This window comes from Cyprinus carpio, chromosome A17, assembly GCF_018340385.1.
Source record: "Cyprinus carpio isolate SPL01 chromosome A17, ASM1834038v1, whole genome shotgun sequence".
NCBI lineage: Eukaryota > Metazoa > Chordata > Actinopteri > Cypriniformes > Cyprinidae > Cyprinus > Cyprinus carpio.
The window spans coordinates 1,716,001-1,740,697 of NC_056588.1; the positions used below are offsets into that span (position 1 = coordinate 1,716,001).

Genomic DNA, 24,697 nt, shown 5'->3' on the forward strand with positions numbered 1-24,697 from the left:
TTCCCAGTGGGAATGTCGTCCTGAGTTTCAGCTCTGGTTTGTTTGTGCTGTCAGCTCCACCGGAAAATCATGCTGGCTTTCATGCCACACAGTCAGAGGAGAAATGGGGATGTTTCTCGTAAACCCCATGTTTTTTAACTAGGCACGAATGGCAAGATGTCAAATTATAGTCTATATTTGTAAGCCCACTCTAGGGACATTATATTAACATTAACATTAACATTAACAACATTAACATTAATTAATTAATTGTTTCATAATAATTTTTTTTTTTTTTTTTTTTTTTTTTTTTTTAACATTAACATTAACATTAACAACATTAACATTAATTAATTAGACATTATATTAACATTAACACCGAGATATACTGTATACACACACACACACACACATTAGTAGTAGTAGTTGTTGTAGTAATGTATATGTAATAATAATATAAATGTTTGAAATGTAACAATAATTATTATTATACTATTAATAATTATTATATCAATTATAATAATTATTATTATATTACTTATTATTTAAATATACTGATACATATATATATATATATATTATATATATATTATATAATATAGATATTTATGATTATATAATTATTTAATATATATATATATATATGATAGTATATTACAATTATTAATATTAAATAATATTATTTATATATTCAAATATTCATCTTTTTATATTATATTAATGTTTTTTATATTAATATTTTTTTTTGTTTGTTAATTAGTTTTTTTTTTTTGTACTGTATGACTTTTGTTTTTTATTTTTTTTCTTATCGTTTGGTTTTTTTTTTTGTGGAAATATTGTTTTTTGAGAGCTTGATCATATCATCCTTTCAAGAGAGTCTTCAGATGATCAATGCTGCGCTGAATCAAACTTCACAAAGGTGAACAACAGTCTGATCATGTTTTATCATCTATAATCATTTTATCTCCTAATAAAGACAGTAGAGACAGTATTTCCCTCTTTTTCTCTGAGTTGTAGGTTTGATTCTCAGCCTTTACACATGTACACGCTCTCCAGACGGCCGGCATCAGAAACACAGCACATCTCCAGATCAGCAGAGATCTTTCACATGACTTTAGAGCTTTTAAAGGAGAAGGCGAGCAGGAGACATAAAAGATCACTGTCTGTGTCAGGTGAGGCTCTTATACGTACATTATTGCATCAGATTATTGAGTGTATTTAAAATGAATAGTTCACCCAAATTGAAAATCTGCTGTTAATTGACTCAGCCTCAGGTCATCCAAGATGTAACTTGTCCACGAACTGATTCTTTCAGACAGTTTGTTTACATAATAACATAATGACCTCACTTATACATAATTATATTATTAAAGCACCTAATAATGATCTAATAATGATGTGAAACGTTGATGTTTTACATGTCTAAAGCTGAATAAACTAGTCTTCATTAGCTCACCTTTATATGTGACCCTGGACCACAAAACAAGTCATAAGGGTCAGGTTTTTTTAAATTAAGATATATACATTTCAAAGCTGAATAAATAATCTCTCCATTGATGTATGGTTTGTTAGGAGGACAATATTTGTCTGAGATACAACTATTTGAAAATCTGGAATCTGAGAGAGCAACAAAAATCTAAATATTGAGAAAATCATCTTTAAAGTTGTTCAAATGAAGTTCTTAGCAATGCATATCACTAATCAAAAAATACATTTTGATATATTTACAGTAGGAAATTTACAAAATATTTTCATGGTACATGATTTTTACTTAATATCCTAATGATTTTTGGCATAAAGAGAAAATCAATAATTTTGACCCATACAATGTTTTTTTGGCTATTGCTACAAATATACCCCAGAGACTTAAGACTGGTTTAGTGGTCCAGGGTCAATCCGATTTGGTGAACCGATTCACTAAAAAGAACCGGTTCAAAACAATGATTTGTTCACAAACTGAACCGTTTGTCTGAGGCTCTGGATTACAGCTAATAATGTTGTAAATAATGTTCAGTTTCTTGCACAGACTGATCATTTCGCTTCTTAAGATCTCAATATATTGCCGATAGTCACAGGTATTAATTTTGTGTTTCCTGATATGCTTGTTTGACTCTCAAAGTGCCAGAAGCTGCTCATTTGCATTTCATGAATCACCAAGGAGCACGGTTTCAGCTAAAAAGCTTCTTAAATGTTCTACTGAAGAAAAAATTCACCTACATCTTGGATGACCTGACGGGGAGTAAATTAACAGCAAAATGTCATTTTTGCATGAACTATCCCTTTAATAAAAGCTCCTGAGCACCGATGACACTTGATCTAAAGCTTTGACATTTTTTAAGTGTCTAAACACTTCATGGGGCCGCTGCGGGGTAGTAGTGTGTTATTTTATTCTTGAGATGTATTTGATAGTTATTCTGTTTTGTTGTGGAGTGTTGAATAATGCAGAATCATCTTGGTATAGGTTTAGCTTTTGATGGATTTTTTAATTAGTGTCGCATCTACGGGAACCTCGGCGGACTGTTTACCCTTCAGTGTTTGAGTTGCATTCGTAAACACATTAACTCCTTTTCAAGAACTCCTTTCCGTGAAGGCAGTGGAGCGGATAGCAAACCTGTCTGGATGCCCTCACACTCTCCATTCCACCACCTGCGCCACAGACGGAAAATACCGCAGCATCTCTGGAGTCTGCAATAACAGGTATCTGACTCCCGTCTTAATAATTCATCCATAATGCAGCGGGAGGCACCTCTCGCAGTTTGAGAGCACAGAAATCAGACCCTCGGTTAACAGCTCCGCGGCCTTTTGTGGAAAAGATCAGGATGATATGATAAGATGACCTGCAGGTCAGAGCTTCATCCAGATGAGAATATCACTAAACAGTATAAAAATAATGTCTAAACCTTAAATATTCATGCCTGCTCACCCGGGTCATGAAAGAACTCCCAAACCTGTGCTTGCTTTCATCTGCAACAACTGTCTTGTCTTCCATTACACATGTATAAACATAAAACTTAAATCAATTTATATCTATATCTATAGATAGAGAAGTAAAATTACATTAAGTCTTGTTTTCTGAAAATGAAAAGTGTTTAGGCATAACAAGAATAAAATGTTTTTGAATAGTGTCAAAAAATAAATTGCATATGATATAAAGAATAGTTTTAAAAATAAAATAAAAATAAAATTAGGTGTTTATGCTTAAAACAAGAACAAATATCTGCCAACGGGGTCATAAAAGCTTAAATAAATTTTTTTTTTTTCCCCATTTGGATTGTTTATATTTTCTAACCCAATTAGCAGATATTTTTTCTTGTTTTAAGTATAAAGTCACTTAATTTTGAAGTTTTTTTCTTCCATGAAACAAGACTTAATACCTTACGTAATTTTGCATCTCAGGTAAGTGTATCTTGATTTAAGAATGTAAAGATATTTGTACTGCAAAACAAGACAAAAATACTAAGAAAGACCATCTATTTTGCAGTGTGGATTCATTTGCATTGTGCTGATAGAGCTGTCTGCAATCATATAAACAAATTTAAATCAGAATAAACTCAATATATGGTTTTTCCTTATCTTTTCCTTTATGATGCATTTGATTGATTTGACTTTGGGGAAATTAATCTCAGTTCTCCATCTCCACGCTGACTCGTCTAGCAAGATTTATAGCATTATTTTACATTTGTGGGAGGAAATGTACCATATCCGTCCAGTTCTGATGCATCGAATTATATATTTTTAATGCAAAAACATCATTAGTTCTGATTAAATCTATCTTCTATGAGTAGTTGAGTGCGGTGTTACATGCATCTAATACTATTTAAAACATTTCTCCAAATCATTACTGGGCTCGACAAACACTATCACTGCTCTTCATACGAGAGTGTTTGTTCTGATCATTCTCAGATGTAGAGATTCAAATATCAATGTAAGCATGGGTTTTTTTTTTGTTTGTTTGTTTGTTTGTTTTTGTGACTTTAGACAATAAGAAAACACCCAATTATCCTAAAAACCTTTCTTTTTAAATTTTACATTATGATTTCAGTAATTTTTAGTAAGTGTTATATTTTGACTGTTTTTATTTATAAAATATTTATTATAATTTGCATTTTTAAGGTTTAAATCTTTTTTTTATCAAATTTGCTTTTATTTGGGAATTATTTATTAAAATATTTAATTCTTATGATTTAAATTATTTTTAGAAAGTGTTGTATTTTGACTGGATTTATGTAAAGAGTATTTATTATAATTTAATATTTTCAGAATTTATCACATTTTTAGTGTTTAAGTGTTTTATTTTGATGTGCTTTGTGTGATGTGCTTTGAAACAATCTGTATAGTATAAAGCGCTATTTTCTTCAGAAAGTGTTAAAGTTTTTATGAGAGACCAAATGGAATATTTGTACTACATTTGTGACTAAATAATCGAAGTGCATAAAAATCTGTTGAAAAGCCTCTGAAATGCACATATCAGGTGTGATGTTATGATTTGCCAAGTAATGTTAGGGCAACTAAGTGCTAAGAGTGAAAGTGCTTGTTATTCTAGAGTTCAAACCCAAAATGCATTGACAAAAACATTTAAAGAATGAGCATATTTGTTTATATTCGGTTACTGAGAGATTTTATGCATTGCACTGAGCCGGAAAATAAAATGTACAGTATGCAATGCCATTATTAGTCAGGTCCAGTCATTTTTTGAGATCATGCAATGTAGAATTAACGGCCAATGAAGGACAATGCATTGTTGAAAGTAATGCGAGAATATTGATTGCAATAATGCATTGACTGTGAGCTCTTTGTAAACACTTTAGTACAGCAGTTGTTCCCTTATATTCTTTAAAAATGTGATGTGAGACATTTCTGATCACATGCATTCATACTGTTTTTTTTTTTTTAGGAAGAACCCGCTTTGGGGAGCAGCCAACACCGGCTTGGCCAGATGGCTTCCGGCGGAGTACGAGGATGGAGAAAACCAACCCAAAGGCTGGAACACTGGACGCCAATACAGCGGCTTCCAACTTCCTCTGGTGAGCCGCACGAGAATATCCTCACAATTCATGAAAGACAGGACTGAAACTGATATGCGAAACAAAATGAGTCACTGTGGGGAGGAGTTACTCAATGCAACTGGAATGAAATTATATGCAAATGAGTGCCCTCATATGCTAATGAGCTCATGTCATTATCAGTCGTAAAAAGTCTTATTTCACCCTTCCACAAATTGAGGCCTAAAATCAGAGCAGGAAGTCTTAAACTCTTTAAGTCATGGCATTAAATGTTGCATGCACTGCAAAATAAAATACATATATTCTCATGATTTTCGTATTGTTTTCGATATAAATGTCTTAAAATCAAGATGCATGTACTTGAGATGCAAATTGAACATATGAAGTCTTGTTTTCTGAGAAGTTGAATAAAATCAAGTGAGTTTATGATTAAAATAAGAAAAAAAATCAACTTGTTTCCCTTTGAATTAAGTAGAATTTTCTGAGCGCAATTGAAAATATTGTTTCTTGATTTAATCATAAACTCTCTTGATTTTGATCATTTCCACACAAAACAAGACTTCTTATCTCAAGTCATTTTGCTTCTCAAGTAAATGTATCTTGATTTAAGAATCTTTAGACGTTTGCACTGGAAAACAAGACAAAATGGTCATTGGGAACAAAGATATTCAAGCTATTTTTGTGTAAGCACAAATGGCATACTTGTTTGCATTGCATGATTATTAGATAAATTATTAGATTATATATCTGTGAACACCTGCTGAATAAGCTTGAGAAAACGTTGCATATTAAACACCTCAGAAGAGCTCTAACTGTGACACATTGGCCTTTCCCTGCTCTATTATCGCATCAAAAATGCAATGTTATGCGCTGTTTTAAATATGCACAACCTCTTCTTCACAAACACAGAGAAACACGAGCATCGCTGCCAGCGTGCCTCACTGAAACTATTTTTTAATGAGGCAAAGGCTGCAGCACTTCAGTGCAAGATGTTCATATTGCCACATCTCACATTGTGCAAGAGTGCAAAAACACTTCCATCTAATTTCAGTGCATTGCAGTTTAATTGCTAGAGGTTTTAATGACATTTTAACAGGTAAGCAAACACTGGCGGAGGGGTATAATGAGATTTCCCCAACTGCCCACACACACAAAACAACAACATATCTGGACTCGTTTTCATGCATTCATTTTATTCACCACAGCAAATCCTCATGTTTTATTTGCTTAAGTACAAATTATCTAGTAAGAATAGATTTTAAGTGCAAAGGGCTTTGTTTTTATGTCATGATGATTTACTGTGGATACTGTAGGGTCAGGGTTAAGGTACGTTCACAAAGCCTGCTGTATCATATCTGATACATAAAACGTTGCTGTTAAACGTGTCACACACAATCTCCTCCATGTCTTCTGTCGTCTGATTGATAGTTTAGAGTGTTTTATCCAGTAAAAGCTCTTTTAGTGTAATTGTACTTCACGAGTCTTTCTGCTGTCAATTCTTGACTGATTTTTATCAATTAATCTTCAGAATAACTGCAGTAATATCTCCAGATGAACTCTTACTGGACTGGAGCAGCTCAGCTTTACTTGATTCTCCATCAGTCATGTTTTAGAGTCTCAAATCTGATCATCAGGATCTTTTGAGGAGTGTTTGTTTCCAGAAGCTTTACTTTCACTGTTTCTCAGCGGAGGAATGATCTTCACAAGCCTCCAGAACATCTCACATCTTCTGAGGAGCCTTTATTTCTTCATCTCTCAATCATAATTGGATTGCATTGCATTATATGTTTGGATCATTTCAATCTCATCTTACTAAGAAATATAATTGGAGATATAGAGTGACAACTGATATTTATATCATTTTATGTCGGTATCTGCTCTACTGTTATATACTGTCCATATACTGTCAATATCAGCATCTGCACCAAATTGTATATTTTTGCTTAGTTTCCCTTATATTTATATAATAACTTACAATATATCAACGGGGTTCTTTAAGCTAAAAAGTTAATAAATTAAAGTTAAAAGTTAAAATAAATAAATAAATATTTTAGACTAATGCTTGAATTTACTGATGTTAAGTATTCAATTCAAATATGTTGAGAAGTATATTGGCGTTAAAATAAAACTTAAATCCATCCTTAAAAGGTTCTACACAATTTAATTTTAGTGTAAGTTTGAATTTTCTTATGTGCTCTTGTCATTTAAAATTTATGGCTTTAGTTTATTTTTATTTTGGTTTTAGTTTTAGTATTTTTAGTATTCATTTCAGTTAGTTGCCAAGTTTTATTTTATTTAATATTTATTTAATATAATATTGTTATTTAATAATACTAATAATGCAAATTATTGTTATTGTTTTTATTATTATTATTATTATTATTATTATTATTATTATTATTATTTTTATTATTTAAAATAATAATATAAAACATACTAATTAATATTATTATAAATAATAATATAATAAATACATATTTTGGCTTTATTTTAGCTTTACATAAATTATATGTAATAATCATTATATATAATAATCTGCAGTATAATCACAAGGTTCTTTAGTCTAAAAAGTAATTAAATAATTAAATATCTAAGGGTTTACCCTCTGAGCTGTTTTTTCTTACATATTCTCACTATACCAGATTATATGAGCCATAAAAGTCTGATGTACCATATATGTTACTAAACAAAAAACATGCAACACACATGCAAACTTATTTGTCCAAAGGTGTAATAAACTTTCCCATTAAAAAAATAATTAACTAAAATAGATTTTTCAGACTAATATTTCATGTCAAGCTTTACAAACCCCTAAACACTAAGTATTATAGTAGTTATGCCTATATATATGTTCAGCATAAATGTTTGAGTGTAAAACTGATGGTCAGAATGATGGCAGAAATGCATCTCGACTGAAGTCTCTCTGGTTTGCTTTCTAAGGTTCGAGAAGTGAGCAATAAAATCATGTGCGGCTCCAGCATGGCCGTCCTGGAGGACAGCGCTTATTCCCAGATGCTGGTGGACTGGGGCCAGTACATCGACCACGACATCTCCTTCACTCCTCAGAGCTCCAGCCGAAGCGCCTTCGCAGAGGGACGGGACTGTCTGCACACCTGCAGCAACGCCCACCCCTGCTTCCCAATGCAGGTAACCCTACAGTGATGCTGTAACTTCACCTTTATCATGTCAGACAGCGCTGAGAAAGGTTTAAGATACTCATCATTTCAACTACAGCCAAGCGACAAACTCTCGAGTAATGATCCAATTCACAAATATAACTTCTGTAGCTCAAGTCAGGCTACATGTTATTTTATTATTCTTGTATTAATATTTGAATTGGCATTTATTTTCAGTTTAATTTAATTTGAGTTTAAGTTTTAGCAATTTTATTTTGTGATTTTCTCATTTTCATTTATTTATTTCATTTCAGTTATATTCACGGTGGAGATCAAAATTAGAGAACAATCTATAAATACTTGATTTTTTTCTGAAATATCGTTTAACTTTAACATCACTCCAAATTTGAAGGAATATTAGCTGTAGGTTAGATGTTTGACGAAACAACCAGAGAATTTAAACAAAACAACATCAAATGTGGAAAACACAGTGATCAAAATTAGAGAACAGTAACCTCTGTAGCACAAACGAAGGTTAAACTACAATTCTGGAGGGTTACAGCTGTCACAAATGAGTAGGAAGTGTAGAGGCTCCTGCTTTGAGTGACTTCAGCACATCTCTAGTTTCTCACACTGCGCTTGTGTGGTCTTCGTCCACTCTTCTTCATAGTTCGGTGACTGTAGTGGGTTTATTAGCCATGACTTTGTCGCCAAGGATTTTCCAGTGATTTTCAATAAGGTTTAGATCAGGACTCTTGTCTGGCCATTTCTTGTTCTTGGCTTCAAGGAACTGCTTTACACCGTTTCGCAGTGTGACGGGGGCATTGGCTTGCATGAAAATCGTGCTTGCTGAAGGAGGTTCTGATAAACATTTGTATTCACTCTGCCATGTATCTGTATAAGAGACCCAATTTCTGCAGAAGAAAACATCCCCCAAACCAACACACTTCTTCCTCCACCGTTCACTGACTTCTTCACGCACTTGGGCTTCAGTCTTTCCTCGGTTTGATGCTGAACATAATGTTCATGATCAAACAGTCTGTTGTCTGCTGTTCTGTCCTCACAAATGGCAAAATCAAACCTAAGCCGTAGTATGTCAGATGTTAAAAGAAATGTTTTGACTTTAAAACAAAAATTAAATCCACAAGGTTCCATGCATTTTAACTTTAGCTTAAGATCAGCAATTTTGTTATGTGCCTTTGTCATTTATTTTTTTAAAACAAAAATTAAATCCACAAGGTTCCATACATTTTAACTTTAGCTTAAATATATATATAATATATATATATATATATATATTATTTATTTTTTTTTTCTTCTATAGCTTTCATTTATTTTTATCCATACATTTTAACTTTAGCTTAAGATCAGCAATTTTGTTATGTGCCTTTGTCATTTATTTTTAGTAATTTTTTTTCATCTAATATTTTATTTTATTTTATAACCTACAGCATAATAACATGGTTCTTTAGACTGAAAAGTAAGTAAATATTTAAATTTCCTAGGCTAGTACTTGAATTTATTGATGTTAAGTATATAATTCAAAAATGTTTAAAGAAATGTTTTGATGTTAAAAATAAAACTTAAATCCATCCCTGCAAGGTTCTAAACATCTTATTTTTATTTTATGAGCTTTTGTCAGTTTTAATGTTATTTTTTATTTATTTATTTTGGTTTCAGTTTTAGTAATTTTAGTATTTATTTATTTCAGTTGGTTGCCAAGGTAACATTTTTAATTTTAAAATTTTCATCTAATAATATTTTATTTTACTTATATTTATGTAGTAACATACAGTATAATAACAGGGTTCTTTAGGCTAAAAAGTAAGTCAAAAATTTTTATATTTTAGACTAATACTTGAATGTAAAATATTTCAAATATGTTGAAAGAAATGTTTCAGCATTAAAATGTACTTTATATCCATCCGTACAGTTCTATGCATTTTAATTTATTTTAAGTTTTAATAATTTATTTTGTTATGTGCTTGTCATTTTTTTCTATAGCTTTTATTTTATTTTATTTTATTTTATTTTATTTTATTTTATTTTAGTACTTATTTATTTCAGTTGTTAGGTTTTCATTGAAACATATAATTTTTTTTTTTTTTTTTTTTCAGCTTTATTCCAATTATATTTACATAATTATACCACAGTATAATATCGGGGTTCTTTAAGCTGAAAGTAAGTAAATAATTAAATATTTTAGGCTAATACTTGAATTTATTGATGTGGTGAAGAAATGTTTTAGCATTAAAACAGAACTCAAATCTGTACAGATGATGTGCAACTAACAGAACCTTATGAAATGTTCTAAATGGAACCTTTTAGTGGTTCTAAATTAACCTTTTCTATTCTATTTGTCAGTTAAATGTGAATTGTGCTCTTTGAATTGAGGGCGGGGCTTCCATTTCTACAGCCGCTGTTTTGAGCGTCTCAATCATTGTTCTACTAGGGCTCCGTCTCTAGTATTGTGTATTATTAATCACAAGCAACATCTATTTTCATACGCGAGTCACTGGCAGCTAGTTTTCTGCTATTGACTGGATAAGACATTCCTCCAGACATTTCATTAGAATTATCTCTGGCTTTGACATCCCGTGTCAAGGAGCAGGTTACAGCACTCATTTTTCAACTTCATTGACAGAAGTTCATTTAGTTGAAACAGATAAAATGCCACGCGTTTCCTCTGAGTCATTGTCTCGCGCTCTCTTTGTCTGATCCTGACGGCCTGCGATGAGTCAGACGTGGGAATATATTCGAGTCGGAGGAGAGTTCATGACTGCTGGTTCGGAACAACGAAGATGAATCCGGGAACGTGGCTGAGCCCTATAATTAAAAATAAAATATATCTCATTGATTACTTCTTTATCTCCGGTGAACCTCAAACGCTGTTGAAAATGAGGGTCACAGCAGCTCCTTTTTGTTGGTGGTTCTGGATCCTTTGGGGCTCGAAATGCTCATAAAAATGTGCTGGTTTGTAAGTAATCTCTCTGTGTCTAGCCAGAGGCGAGGAGGCCACTTCCATAGATATACAAAATAGCATTCTATTCTTATCCACCCTGAGCCACATACTGCATACTAATACTAATACTGAGAGCTTCATGATGGACCGGCCGCTCTCAGCATCCACGGAATGACAAGATGGGGAATAAACAAAAAGATCTGTGATCAGTCTTGCAAGATTTTGCTCAAAACTCAGGAGACTTGATGGAGTTTCATTGAAGTCTACGTGAAATTGCAAAACTTGATTTTATTCATTGAGATTAATTGGATGGGGAAGATGAATCAAGATTATTATTATTATAGATAACTAAATCTGGAACTGAAATGAAAACCCTAAAAAAAAAAAAAAAAAATCCATGACTTGAAATATATATATATCTATATATATATATATATATATATATATATATATATATATATATATATAATATATATATATATATATATATATAATATATATATATATAAATATATAAATATTTATATGAATATCTGCTATATTTATATTTATATGAATTATATTATATATAAAAACATTTTTCATTTTAATTCATGATCTACTAAAATAACAAAATAACAAGTCAGAATTTATTTATTTTTTTTATTTTTTTTTTGTGGTGGAAATGGGCTTCCATAAATATCAGAACCAGCTTTAAAGCATCTATGGAAAAATTGCCAAACTAAAAAGCACTTTAAAATAATGCAATATTCACAATGTTACTTATCATGTTCTTATCATGAATATATTGTCCAGCCCTATAATAGTATCATAACATATTGACTGGTGCACTAAAATTGAACATCAATTAGAATAAACAGCACTGATTTGTTTTTTGGTGAACTATTTTTATAATTGGGTATTCTGATCACTTGTTTTTGCTTATTTTTCAGGCTTCTCATTTACATTTCAAGAATATATAATAATGCTTTTGGTTTTAACAAAATCTGAAAAAAAAAAAATATACAGTAATCTCTCTCTCTTTCTCTCTCTCTCTCTCTTTCTCTCTCTCTCTCTCTCTCTTTCTCTCTCTTTCACAGACTCCCAAGGATGGTAAACTGTCCAGCAATAAAAGCTGCCTTCCATTTTTCCGTTCTTCACCCGCCTGTATTAACGTTCAGACAGATGTGCATCCCGCTGGACAGAGACAGCAGATGAATTCAGTCACGTCCTTCATCGACGCGTCGACCGTCTACGGCCATTCCGCAGATCTGGAGAAAACCCTGCGAAACCTTTCCAGCGCGGAAGGTCTGCTGTCCGTCAACAGTGAATTCAGCGATGGCGGTCGGCCGTTTTTGCCCTTCGTGTCCGTGCGGCCTTTGGCGTGCCTCCAGGAGCCCGGCTCAGAGGCGGCGGCGCGGGTCGAGTGCTTCACGGCCGGTGACAGCAGGGTGAACGAGATCCTGCCCCTATCTGTCCTGCACACGCTCTGGGTGAGAGAACACAACCGGCTGGCCGAACGCCTGACACGACTCAACCCTCACTGGGGGTCAGAGGTCATCTACCAGGAGACACGCAAGATCATCGGGGCACTGCATCAGGTAACAGACACACCGTCACACTGTGAGAAAAACTAGTTTAACAGCCAGCTCGGAAAATTTCATATATTTATTCATTTGCGATAAATAATAATAATAAAAAAAACTATTTATATTCATTTATAATTTAATTTTAATTTTAATTTAAATATAATATAAAAAAAATAAATAGAATTAAATTAATTAAAATGTATATTTATATTTATAATTTAAAATAAAATATTTGTTTATTCATTGGTCATAAATAAATAAAAATCAATGAATAAATATAAATAAAATAAAAATAATTATCTTTTATCGTTTAGCTAATTATGTCGGCTTGACAAAGCTAGCATACTGAAATAATGTTTAAAGGGACAGGTCACCCAAAAATGAAAATTACCCCATGATTTACTCACCCTCAAACCATCTTAGGTGTATATGACTTTCTTCTTTCAGTCGAATACAATCTGAGTTATATTTAAAAATATCCTGGCTCTTCCGAGTTTTATAATGGCAGTGAATGGGTGTTATTTTTCAATAGTCCAAAAGAAATCCAATAAAGCGCATCCATCTATCATAAAAAGTGCTCCACGTGGCTCCGGGAGGTGAATAAAGGCCTCCTGAAGTGAAACGATGAGTTTTTGGAAAAAAAAATATCTGTATTTAAAACTTTATAAACGTTCTTTCCGGCGGATGATGTAGGACGTAGCATAAGGTTTAGTGAGGATATGCTAGTCTCACAAGAACCGACGTTTGTTTAAAGGGTTAGTTCACTGTTTTTTTTTTTTTTGTAGGCTTGATTGTGTTTATGGGGTGCAGTCTAACATGTTAATCCTTCGTTTTTTTTAAAAACGCATAATTTTTCACATAATTTACCCTTATTCCACACCGCTCTGACCCTTCTATGAGAAACACGCTGAATATTTCCTTCTTTTATGAAGCCCCTCCCTCAGAAATAGGCCATGGGCTCTGATTGGTTAACTAGTCCAGTGTGTTGTGATTGGCTAAACCGCCTCTAGCGCACATCTAAACATCCCGCCCCTCACCTCAGCGGCATGTGCTCCGGTTGTATTGTAAACAACAGCATCGTGAATATCTTATCAATGTGAGTCCGACTGAGAAGCAGAGGATATTATTGAAGAGGATCATGCAGAATCTGTGCAAGCACGGCTTTTAATGTTAGGCCTATGTTCATACTTTTAGATACGCTGTTATTTGTAAATGCTACTGCTTATGTTAGCTTTTGCAGTTTTGCAGAGCATGTGCAGAGCAGGGGGCGTGTGGAATGGTATTAAGAACCGCTGCTTTAGAACATTGATTTTAAAACTTGTGAATCCATTAGAATCCATTAGAAGACTTGTGATTCATATATGAACAGATTTTTACTTGCACCTCTAGTTTTCTCTTCCTCTTCTCTAAAGCAGCACAGCATGGCCTTGCCCCCTTTGCTGCCTTTTCCCCGGGGGGAGGGTTTATCTGGGAATGTTATGTCACGAACTTTGAAACTGCCAGAATTTTGAAAGACGATATCTCAGTTTACATTGAACTTTCAGCTTCGTAACTTGGCAGATATTGTTTATGCTCAAACAGCAACATTACACACTAACTAACGTTAAAAAAGTTAAATGGCAATGAACCACCTCTTTAAGGAAGCAAAGTTTCCTTACTTTCCTTACGAGGAAAACCTGTCTCCTCATGACTTATATCGAAATCCTCTGACATTTTTCTTTACAAATCCTCGTTTTGTACTTCTAATTCGTGACCATTGTTTTGTTTTGCTCTCTCCGCTGCGTTTCCACATTCGTCACTTCTCACTGGACCTTATGCTACGTCTTATGTCATCCACTGGAACGGTGTTATTGTCAATGCGTGTATAACAGTTAGCAGAAGCTAGAGATTACAGTTTATGAAGTTTTAAATACGGATATGTTTCTTACAAAAACGCATTGATTTGTTTCAGGGGGGCCTTTATTAACCCCCGGGGGCATTTTGGGGAATTTTTTTTGTTGGTGGATGTGCTTTATTTGACATCTTCTGGACTATAGAAAAATAACACCCATTCACTGCCATTATAAAGCTTAGAAGAGCTAGGACATTTTTTAATATAACTCTGATTGGATTCATCTGCAAGAAGAAAGTCATTTAAACCAAGGATGGATTGAGTGAGGAAATTATGGGGGAATTTTCATTTTTGGGTGAACTATCCCTTTAAGCAGCTTTTTCTTCTTCTTCTTTTTCTGTATCATTTCTAACTGATCAGACTTACGGTTTTCATTAAACAGATGATCAACATTACAAAAAGTCCCATAGACTTTTAATTGAGGGGATCAAAACTTTTGCACAATAACATGAGTTATTGTGAATGAATAACATAGGACAACATGCTAAAGCATGCTAGCATCATGTTATCAATGTGCAAAATCATCCTTAAAACATGCTATCAACATGTTAAATCTTGCTATCCATGTGTTAAATCATGCTAGAAACATATCAACGTACTAAATCATGTTAGCAACATTTTAAAACAAGCTACTGTAGCAACATTAAATATGTTCAAACATCCTAGCAATGTGCTAAATTATGCTATTAACATGTTAAAACATGCTAACAATGTGTAAATCATGTTAGAAACACGCAAACAATGTGTGTTAAGTGTTAAGTTTGTTAAATCACAGTAGTAATATGTTCAAACATCCAAAATAATGCCTGCAATATGTGAAATAATACTAGAAACATGTAAAAAACATGCTAAAACATGCTAGCAATGTGTTAAATCTATCTAGAAACATGCTAGCAATGTGTTAAATCATGTTAGCAGCATTTTTTTGAGCTTTTCAAATGTATATTAAAAAAAAGCCAAAATCAAAGTTTTTCATCAAACGCTTGTCATCTAGTTATAGTGTTGTTATTTATTCCTGCATTATCTGTTCATGCATCACAGACTCTCTTTTGGGTTAATCAGTATTTAGAAATAATATTTTAATTCAAATATACCATAAATCTGGTTAACTGTGCTTGAGGCAGCAACCATTTGGGCTGCACAAAATGAAAATGGACTTTCTAAAGTGGGACCGTCCAGTGATCAGGATCTGAGTGTGTTTATGTACCCGGTTAGTGACAGACTAGTTAAAGCGGTTAGTCCCTCGGCTGCGCTGCTCTCACACACATACTGTACTGAGCTTTTCTCTTGTCTGAAAGCGTCCAATTAAAGCCTTATCTACAGCTTCAGAAACATTCCGTGCTTTAGGCGTTGAAGCTCTGTTCTGTTTGTTCTGCAGTCTGTTGCAGCAGTTTGTCTGACAGCTGGTTAAACCACAGATCACTGCAGGAGGAAACATAGTATGGTGCAGTTTTAACCAGCGTCTGATTCAGAGCAATGTTATTTTAGTAGGCTATTACTGAGATACTCTTATAGTTTTTATTAATGTTTAAATAATTTTTTTTTATTTCCACTGTATTTTTTTTTTAAGTTTGTCATTTTGTTGTGTGATTTTGTAACATTTACATAGTCCCGCCTCCATTTTTAGTTATTTTAGTAAGTGAAAGTAAATGAACATGAGAAATGTTGTCTCTATTTTCTAAAGACTATTTTCTTAAAATAAATAAATAAATAAATAAATAAATAAATAAATTTTTTACATTACATTTTTTTTAACAAAACATTGCGTACAGACTTTTTTTTCTTCATTAAATAAGAAGGAAGATTTTTTTTATAGTTTGTCATTAATTTTTATTTGTTTAAATTAAATTTTTATCTTAATGCATGAAGTTAAACTAAATGAAAATTAGAAAATGAGTTGTCTTTTTATTAATTTTTATAATTTTTTATTTATTTTAGTACATCAGGTTAAACTAAATGAAAAAAGAAATATTGCATTGGAAACAATTTTTTCAAATATATTTTATTTTTGTTAGAGTTTCTTTTACGTCAATAAAAACTTTCATCATGTACAGATTTTTATTCTTTGGTTTTTATGTTGTCTTTATAAATTTTTATTTCAGTTTTAATTATATTTACTACATCAAGTAACCTAAATTTAAATGAGAAATGTTGCCTTGCCAACTAGATTTCATATTTTGTTTTTGTTAGTTTATTTTTTATACGTTTTATTAATGGAAAAAAAAACTATTTTATTTTAAGTAATTAATGTTTTTTATTCTTTCTTTCCTTAACCTGTGTACATTTCATCACCAAATAAGGTTATATATAATTCATGTTATGTTGTGATGCAATAAAATAAATAATACATACTTAAAAAATTAGCAAATCATTAAAAAATGTATGCAAATAAAGCTAACATAAAATATACATTTTAAATGGAAAGCATAAAAAAATAGATGTTGGCTTGGCAGATAACTTAAGTTAAAGTTGAACTACTAAAATTGCTAAAACTGAAATAAAAATAAATTATGTATTTATTCATTCCTATTTTTTATTTAGTTATATATACACAGTAGTTATATTTATTTTTTGATTGTTTAAAAGCAAAAATGCTACAAATGCACATATTTTGTAAGAAAGTGTGACATGCTCGATATAAAACAGCCTTAAGTTTTGAAATCAAAACCAAAAAATTATTAATTATTAACTGGATTTCATTCATCAAATATGATGCAGCATGGTTTATACTGTATATGAGTTTTTGAATGCACTTAAACAATTAACCTGATGAATGTTACGGCATCACTTCACTTCGACCAGCAGAATCAGATCCATTCTGTGTCAAACAGACAGAAAGCCAGATTCGCCGCACTGGGCAGAGAAGAGATTCAGGGATTAAAAGCCTCGATGCGTGGAAGTAAAGCCCTCGTCCTCTCCGAGTGGCCCTCGCCAAATCAAAGACACATTTGATGGCTCGCACAAGCACCGGCTCCCTGAATTAAAGTGACTCTAAAGCAGTACAGAAGCCATGGAAGTGGCAAACATCAAACAGAGCGCAGAGTTTTAACAACGTCCCTCAGGGGCCGACTTCACACAAGCAGTAAAAACAGTTTCCAGTGCTACAGCGGGTTTGATTTAAACGTCCCCTCCGTGGAGGGCCGGCCGTCAGTCAGACACGCTTTTGAAACATCTCTGTGTGGGACGACGCGCTTCTCGAGGTGAAACGCTGGACTATCTTCAGAGACAGCGATAAGACGGAATGAATTTTTGAGGCGCATCACACAATCTCATCTTATCTCCAGGCACAGGACGTCCCGAACCAGCTTCTCACACACAGTCTGACGTTTTGTGAGAGATGCTGCTCTTTAAATAAATATATAATATTAAACATACCAAAACAAAATAAAAACAATAAATGCATTATTAATTGCAATAATGGTGACATTAAATAAATATTAAAAGGAAAAACGTGAACAATAAAAATTAAATAAAATATCTATATGTTGGCTTGGCAACTAACTGAAATAAGTACTAAAAGTACTAAAATTATTAAAACTAAAACTGAAATAAAAAATTAATTAAACAGTTGTTGTTGTTGTTGTTGTTTTATTCATTCTTTCCTCAGTCTGTGTAAAATTAATTACAAAATAATGATGTATTTAATTCATATTATGTTGTGAAGCCATAAAATAAATAAAATGAAATGGGGAGAAAAAAAGATGAATCATACCTTAAATGTGTACTTGTTAATTAAAATAAAGCTGACATAAAATATAAATATTAAATAAATATTAAATGGGTAATTAAATTACATTAAATTAAATATTAATATTAAAATAAAAACTGAAATGAGTTTAAAGTTGAAGTACTAAAATTATCTGTTTGTTTTCCTTAAGCTGTAAAAAATTAATTACTAAAGGTCATAAGTAATGTTATGATTATTAGGATGCAATAAAATAGATATACTTATTGTTTTTGTTAATTAAAATTAAATAAATATGACATAAATAAAATATAAATATATAAAGTTGAAGTTACTACAATTGCTACATATATATATATATATATATATATATATATAGTATATATATTTAAGTACTTCAAATTATATATATATATATATCTATATATTATATATATATATATATATATATATATATATATTATTAAATATAAAATTAAATTATAGATTATTGGTATTTATGGATATTGGATAATAAAATAAAATATAGTAAAAAAATTATAGTGAAATTTAATTGTAAGTATTTAAAATTTAGTTAAAATGTTTCTTTTTGGGTTTTTTTTAGCCAGTATTTGTGTGTGCTGTGTATGCTTTATTATGTTTTTAGCATTGTGTCATTAGCTTGGCAACTCTGTTGGACTTTATTGTGAGTCTTTATGAAGTTGTGAATAAAACAAGAATTATTTGAGTATGTATTACAAGAAAATCCTTTTTTTGTTTTTTAGTCTTCAAAATTTCAGGTTTAATTCAATGCATTACTGGCCATTTCTTTGTAATTCCTTGTGAAATTTACTAGCGATTTCAGTGAGGACAAGGCAGCTCACTAGGTTTTGTACAGGAGATACTGACTGACTCTTGATGTTGTTTCTGCAGATCATAACCATGAGAGACTACATTCCTAAGATCCTGGGAAGGGAAGCGTTTGACGAGTATCTCGGGCCGTACGCGGGCTATAACGACTCTGTGAACCCGTCGGTGTCAAACGTGTTCGCCACGGCTGCGTTTCGCTTCGGTCACGTGACCATCTCACCACGGCTCTGGAGACTCAACGAGAGCTTCCAGGAACACCAGCACTTCTCCTCCCTGAAGCTCCAGCAGAGCTTCTTCAGCCCCTGGAGACTCGTAAGAGAAGGTGCGCTCGGGCTCTAAATCAAACCAAACACTATCAGAGATTCATTCCAATCTAGTTCAGACTGTTTAATCTGATCCCATTTGAGATAAAACTCTTAATTTATTTTGTCTTGCTTTTAAAATATTATATATAAATATTAAATATTTATTAAATATTTCTAATATATCTAAAAATCATAGATTGTATCTAATATAAAGTAGTTCTTATGAGTGTATTTTGTCTTAATGCACTAGCTGATTTGTTTTTAACTTGTTTATACTTACAGTGTAACAATATAAAATCTGCAGTGCAGTAAGACAACGCACAAATAATTGGACCTTGTTCAAAGAATTTTTAGATATTTTAACTGGAAAACAAGGCAAAAAGACTATGTAGAAACTTATTAAAAAGTTATTTTTGCAGTGTAGAGTTTGCAAGCCAAATTCAGTAACCAGTTCTCAGTGGTAAATGCTCAAAGTAGTGGTCTTTAAATATAAATATAAATATAAATATAAATATAAATATAAATATAAATATAAATATAAATATAAATATAAATATAAATATAAATATAAATGAAAAGAAATCAGGCAGATTTTTTGTTACTTGAAATAAAATAAATGTGAAATGAAATATAATATAAAAAACTTTCTGAGGCAACTTTTTCTCATTTTCATTTACTTGATGTACTAAATAAACTAAACATTATTAATAAAAATTAATAGAATTGATTAGATATACTAAAATTAACTATATAGACTAATTTTTTAATGGAAAATTTCAAACACTGAAATGTTGAAGTACTAAAATTACTAAAACTAAAACTGAAACAAAAATAAATTAAAGCATATTAGTAATTCTTTCATCCCATAACCTATGTAAATATTTAATTGTATCTGTCATGTTAGGATATGATGCAATGAAATAAATAAATAAAACATACCTAAAAAAATCTTGCCTTGGTAACTAACTGAAATAAGTTTAAGTACTAAAATTACTAAAACATAAAACTGAAATAAAAAATAAATAAAAGCTAAATGTAAATACTTAAAAAAATAATAATGACATACAAATAATGACAAAATTACTAAAACTAAAATAAAAAATGTAAATTGAAAAATAAAGTTTTTTAATGTATTTTATTTCACATTATCTCAAGTAACAAAATATAATGTAAACTATATGACATACATTACATAAATATATGTATTAACATCAACATTATGATTTTCTGTAAAGCTGCTTTTGAAACAATTTTTATTGTGATACAAATACATTTGACTTGACCAATAAACACAAGTTAATTACTTACTAAACCGATGAAAACCTTGTGAAGTGATTCCTGAACTTAGGTGGGTGGAGTTTGTAAAGCTCTTGTCATGAAGAGACAATTCTGCTGCCAGATATTCTTCTCACTCATGCAAAATATTGAAATGCATCCCGTGTTGATGAGAAAGCACAAGTGAAAGCCTTTGAGAGAAGACTGACTCCATTATAGAGCTGATTGATGCAGACATGTCCAGGCAAGGGACAGAAATATTGAACATGTCAATATTAAATTATTACTGCTGCTACTGGAAGAGTCATTCATGAAGCACTGAATAATTCTCTCATTTGGTTGGTAACTGAATTATTTATGTTTTAAAGTTCAGATTAGTTGCATATCTAGAGGTCACTTTACTGATAAAACCTTGTTATGCTGTTTACCAGGTGAAATCAGGGAAGTAGCTTTTAGTCAGGTTCTGTTTGTCCGATGGCTGGTGTTTGAAAGCATGTTCTGCGCTCTACAGGGGGGCTGGATCCGGTCCTGCGGGGGCTTCTGGGTCGACCGGCTGCTCTGCAGAACCAGGAGCATCTCATGACAGAAGACCTGAAGGAAAGACTGCTGGTTCTCAACATCCCAGAGACTCTGGATCTGGCTGCTCTGAACCTGCAGCGCGGACGAGATCACGGCTTACCAGGTCACTACAGCAGGGTTATTATTGTTAAACTAAGACATATATATATTATTAATAACTTGAAAGAAGAAGTAAATAAAAATGTATTTTTAAAAAATTATAATTCACTACAGCAGGGTTATTATTATAATTTAATTATAATTAAAACTTTAAATAAAATTAAACACAAAATATAACAATGTAAACTGATTCAAAACTGTGATCCTAAAATAACACGGGTCTGATTTCCCCAAAATTTTTCACTTTTATTTAATAACTCTATACTACTGTTTATAGATATGCTTTAAATTAAATACACCTTAACTGAAATAAAACTAATTTTACATTTATTTCAGCTACTTTCCAATGCAACATTTCTCATTTTCATGAAGTTGATTTATTAAAATAACTAAAGCTGAAATAAAAATTAATAAAACTATGTGTATATGTATTAAAAATTATAAAGAAACCTATTTATATTTATATATAATTAAATATAATTAAAATTAAATAAGATTATATGGAATAAAGAATGATTCAAGATATTTATAAAAACTGTAATATTATTTAGCTGATACTAAAATAACACTGGTCTGATTTCCTCAAAATTACTTAATGTAATAAAATAACTAAAACTGAAGAAAGAAAATTAAGAATATTTTAATAGTATTGTTGTTTAGTACAATTACTATAATTAAATTTTGAATGTTTTTCAGATGCATTTGAAGTCCAATTAGAGCAACTGATTCATTTAAGCGATTGATTCTTTTGAGCAAATTAGTCAAAAAGACTCACAAATCAAATTCAAACTGAGTTTTTGGTTTGCTTACGGTTCATTTGGATCAGACTTTTGTAATCATTATTGGTTCTTTAATGAAAAATGCTAATTATGAGTAATTATAAGTATTATTTTTGTTCAGTATAATTATTATTGATTAATTGGTAACACTTTACAATGAGGTTCTACTCGTTAACAATAGTTAACTACATTAGTTAATAAACTAACAATGAAAAATATTTCTACATTTAGTGTTAATTTGCATTATTAAAGACAAATTTTGCATCTGTTAATATTATTTAATGTACCTGAGCCTTTTGAGGAAATCAGTTAAAAAATAAAAAGTATATTAATTTTACTTAATAATAATAATAATTTTTCATTAGAGAACTGTTTATGATAACAAAACTCTGATCCCAATGAGCCTTGAGCAAACTAATAACTCATTAGTTTGAAATTGATTCGTGAGTCACTTTGACCGATTCACTCTAAAGAATCAGTTCATTAGAGTCACATTAATTGAACTACAACTGCAGCTCTTATGAACTGGAATAATTTTTCATGTGTTTTCTACAGAACTTAAATCAGAACCAGAGTTTAATTCTTCATGGTTACTATTATTTGGTATTTAATAAGCATGTGATCTGAAAACCTGAATCTGATTGGTTGATCTATTACAGGTTATAATGACTGGAGGGCTTTCTGTGGATTTGACAGAATTGAAACCAGATCAGATCTTGCTGAGCTGGTCGGCAGTGGTGCTCTGGTGGAGAAAATAATGGACATGTACGGCCATCCAAACAACATAGACGTGTGGCTGGGAGGCCTGCTGGAGCGTCCGGTGTCCGGCGGCAGGACCGGCCCGCTGTTCACATGCTTGATCGGGAAACAGATGAAGACTCTAAGGGACGGAGACAGGTGCGCTCGCTGATGCTGCTAAACACAGTCTGAATCCCGTCTGCAGTTACATTTCCTTGAGACGCAAAATGACAAGATATTAAGTCTTGTTTGTGCGACTCTCATGAATTGGATCTTTTGAGTGAATCGGTCAAAAAGACTCACAAGTCGAATTCAAACTAATGAGTTATCGCTTTGCTTAGGGATCATTTGGATCAGAGATTTAAAATTACGATAATTTGTTCCCACTTTTTGACTGAGTGCCTCAAAAGAACCAGTTCATAAGAGTTGTAGTTGTAGTCCAATTAGTGTGACTCTCATGAACTGATTCTTTAGAGTGAATCGGTCAATGACTCATGAATCCATTTCAAACTAATGAGTTACTGGTTTGCTTAGGGCTCATTTGAATCAGTTTTGTTATCAAAAATGGCGCTTTAATAAAAAAGTTAAATATTAAGATAAGTTACAAAAAAGTGTTTGTTTTGTAAAATCACTTTCTTAAAATTACTTTTGATTAGAGCAACTTTCATGAACTGATTCTTTTTTATGAATCGGTCATAAAGACTCTTCACAGTCTTCAACTCAAACTTATGAGTTATTGGTTTGCTTAGGGCTCATTCAGATCATAGTTTTGTTATCATAAATGGTTTTTTAATGAAAAATATTAAACATTAGTGTGAATTAAAATTAAAATGACTAAGTTTCCTCAAAAGAACCAGTTCTTAAGAGTTGCAGTTGTAGTTTAAATAGTGTGACTCTCATGAACTGATTCTTCTGAGTGAATCGGTCAAAAAGACTCATGAATCAATTTCAAACTTAACTTAATTTTTCAGAGAACAAGACTTACTAGGTTATAATTTTGCTTTCAGTGTTTAGATATTTACACTGGAAAACAAGATAAAATACTGCATAAGAAAATCCTTTTTGCAGCGCAGTTTTATTTCGCTTTTTTTTTTAATTTTTTTGTGAAATGATTAATTTAGTCTGAGTTCATGTCAAAATGACAAGAATAAGACATTGCACAAATCAAACTGCTGATATTTCTGTTGTGTGTTTAGATTCTGGTGGGAACATCCTGGTGTGTTTTCCCCAAAACAAAGACAGGAACTACAAACCCACTCTCTGTCTCGTGTCATCTGTGACAACAGCGGCGTGACAGAGGTTCCTCTCGATCCGTTCAGACTGGGATCTTACCCAGAGGACTTTGTGTTCTGCGGGAACGTCCCATCAATGGACCTGGAGGCGTGGAGGGAACAACCGGATGATGGTACGTTATTTATTTTTATTTTTTTAAGAAGTCTCTTCTGCTTACCAAGGCTGTATTTATTTAATAAAAATACAGTAAAAATGTGAAATATTATTACAATTTAAAATAACTGTTTTCTATTTGAATATCTGTTAAACTGTAATTTATTTCTGTGATCAAAGCTGAATTTTCAGCATCATTACTCCAGTCTTCAGTGTCACATGATCTTCAGAAATCATTCTAATATACTGATTTGCTGCTCAAGAAACATTTCTGATTATTATCAATGTTGAAGACAGTTGTGCTGCACAATATTTTTATGGAGAATGTGATACATTTTATTTTTCAGGGTACTTTGATGATTATAAAGTTCAAAAGAACAGCGTTTATTTGAAATAGAAATCTTGTATAACATTATAGATGTCTTTGCTGTCACTTTTGATCAATTTAATGTGTCCTTGCTGAATAAAAGTATTAATTTCCTA

General features: G+C 31.8%; 1 protein-coding gene across 1 annotated transcript in view; it reads left to right on the plus strand.

The window, feature by feature from the left end:
* Positions 1–825: 825 nt before the first annotated feature.
* tpo (thyroid peroxidase) overlaps positions 826–24,697 on the plus strand; it is a 29,229-nt gene continuing 5,357 nt past the window's right edge. Inside the window, exons 1-10 of the mRNA XM_042773461.1 lie at positions 826–898; positions 997–1,151; positions 2,553–2,676; positions 4,874–5,003; positions 7,923–8,129; positions 12,140–12,640; positions 19,117–19,375; positions 21,145–21,315; positions 22,750–22,987; positions 24,025–24,233. Coding sequence (XP_042629395.1) covers positions 864–898; positions 997–1,151; positions 2,553–2,676; positions 4,874–5,003; positions 7,923–8,129; positions 12,140–12,640; positions 19,117–19,375; positions 21,145–21,315; positions 22,750–22,987; positions 24,025–24,233 — 2,029 coding nt within the window. The 5' untranslated portion in view covers positions 826–863. The remainder of the gene's footprint in view (positions 899–996; positions 1,152–2,552; positions 2,677–4,873; positions 5,004–7,922; positions 8,130–12,139; positions 12,641–19,116; positions 19,376–21,144; positions 21,316–22,749; positions 22,988–24,024; positions 24,234–24,697) is intronic.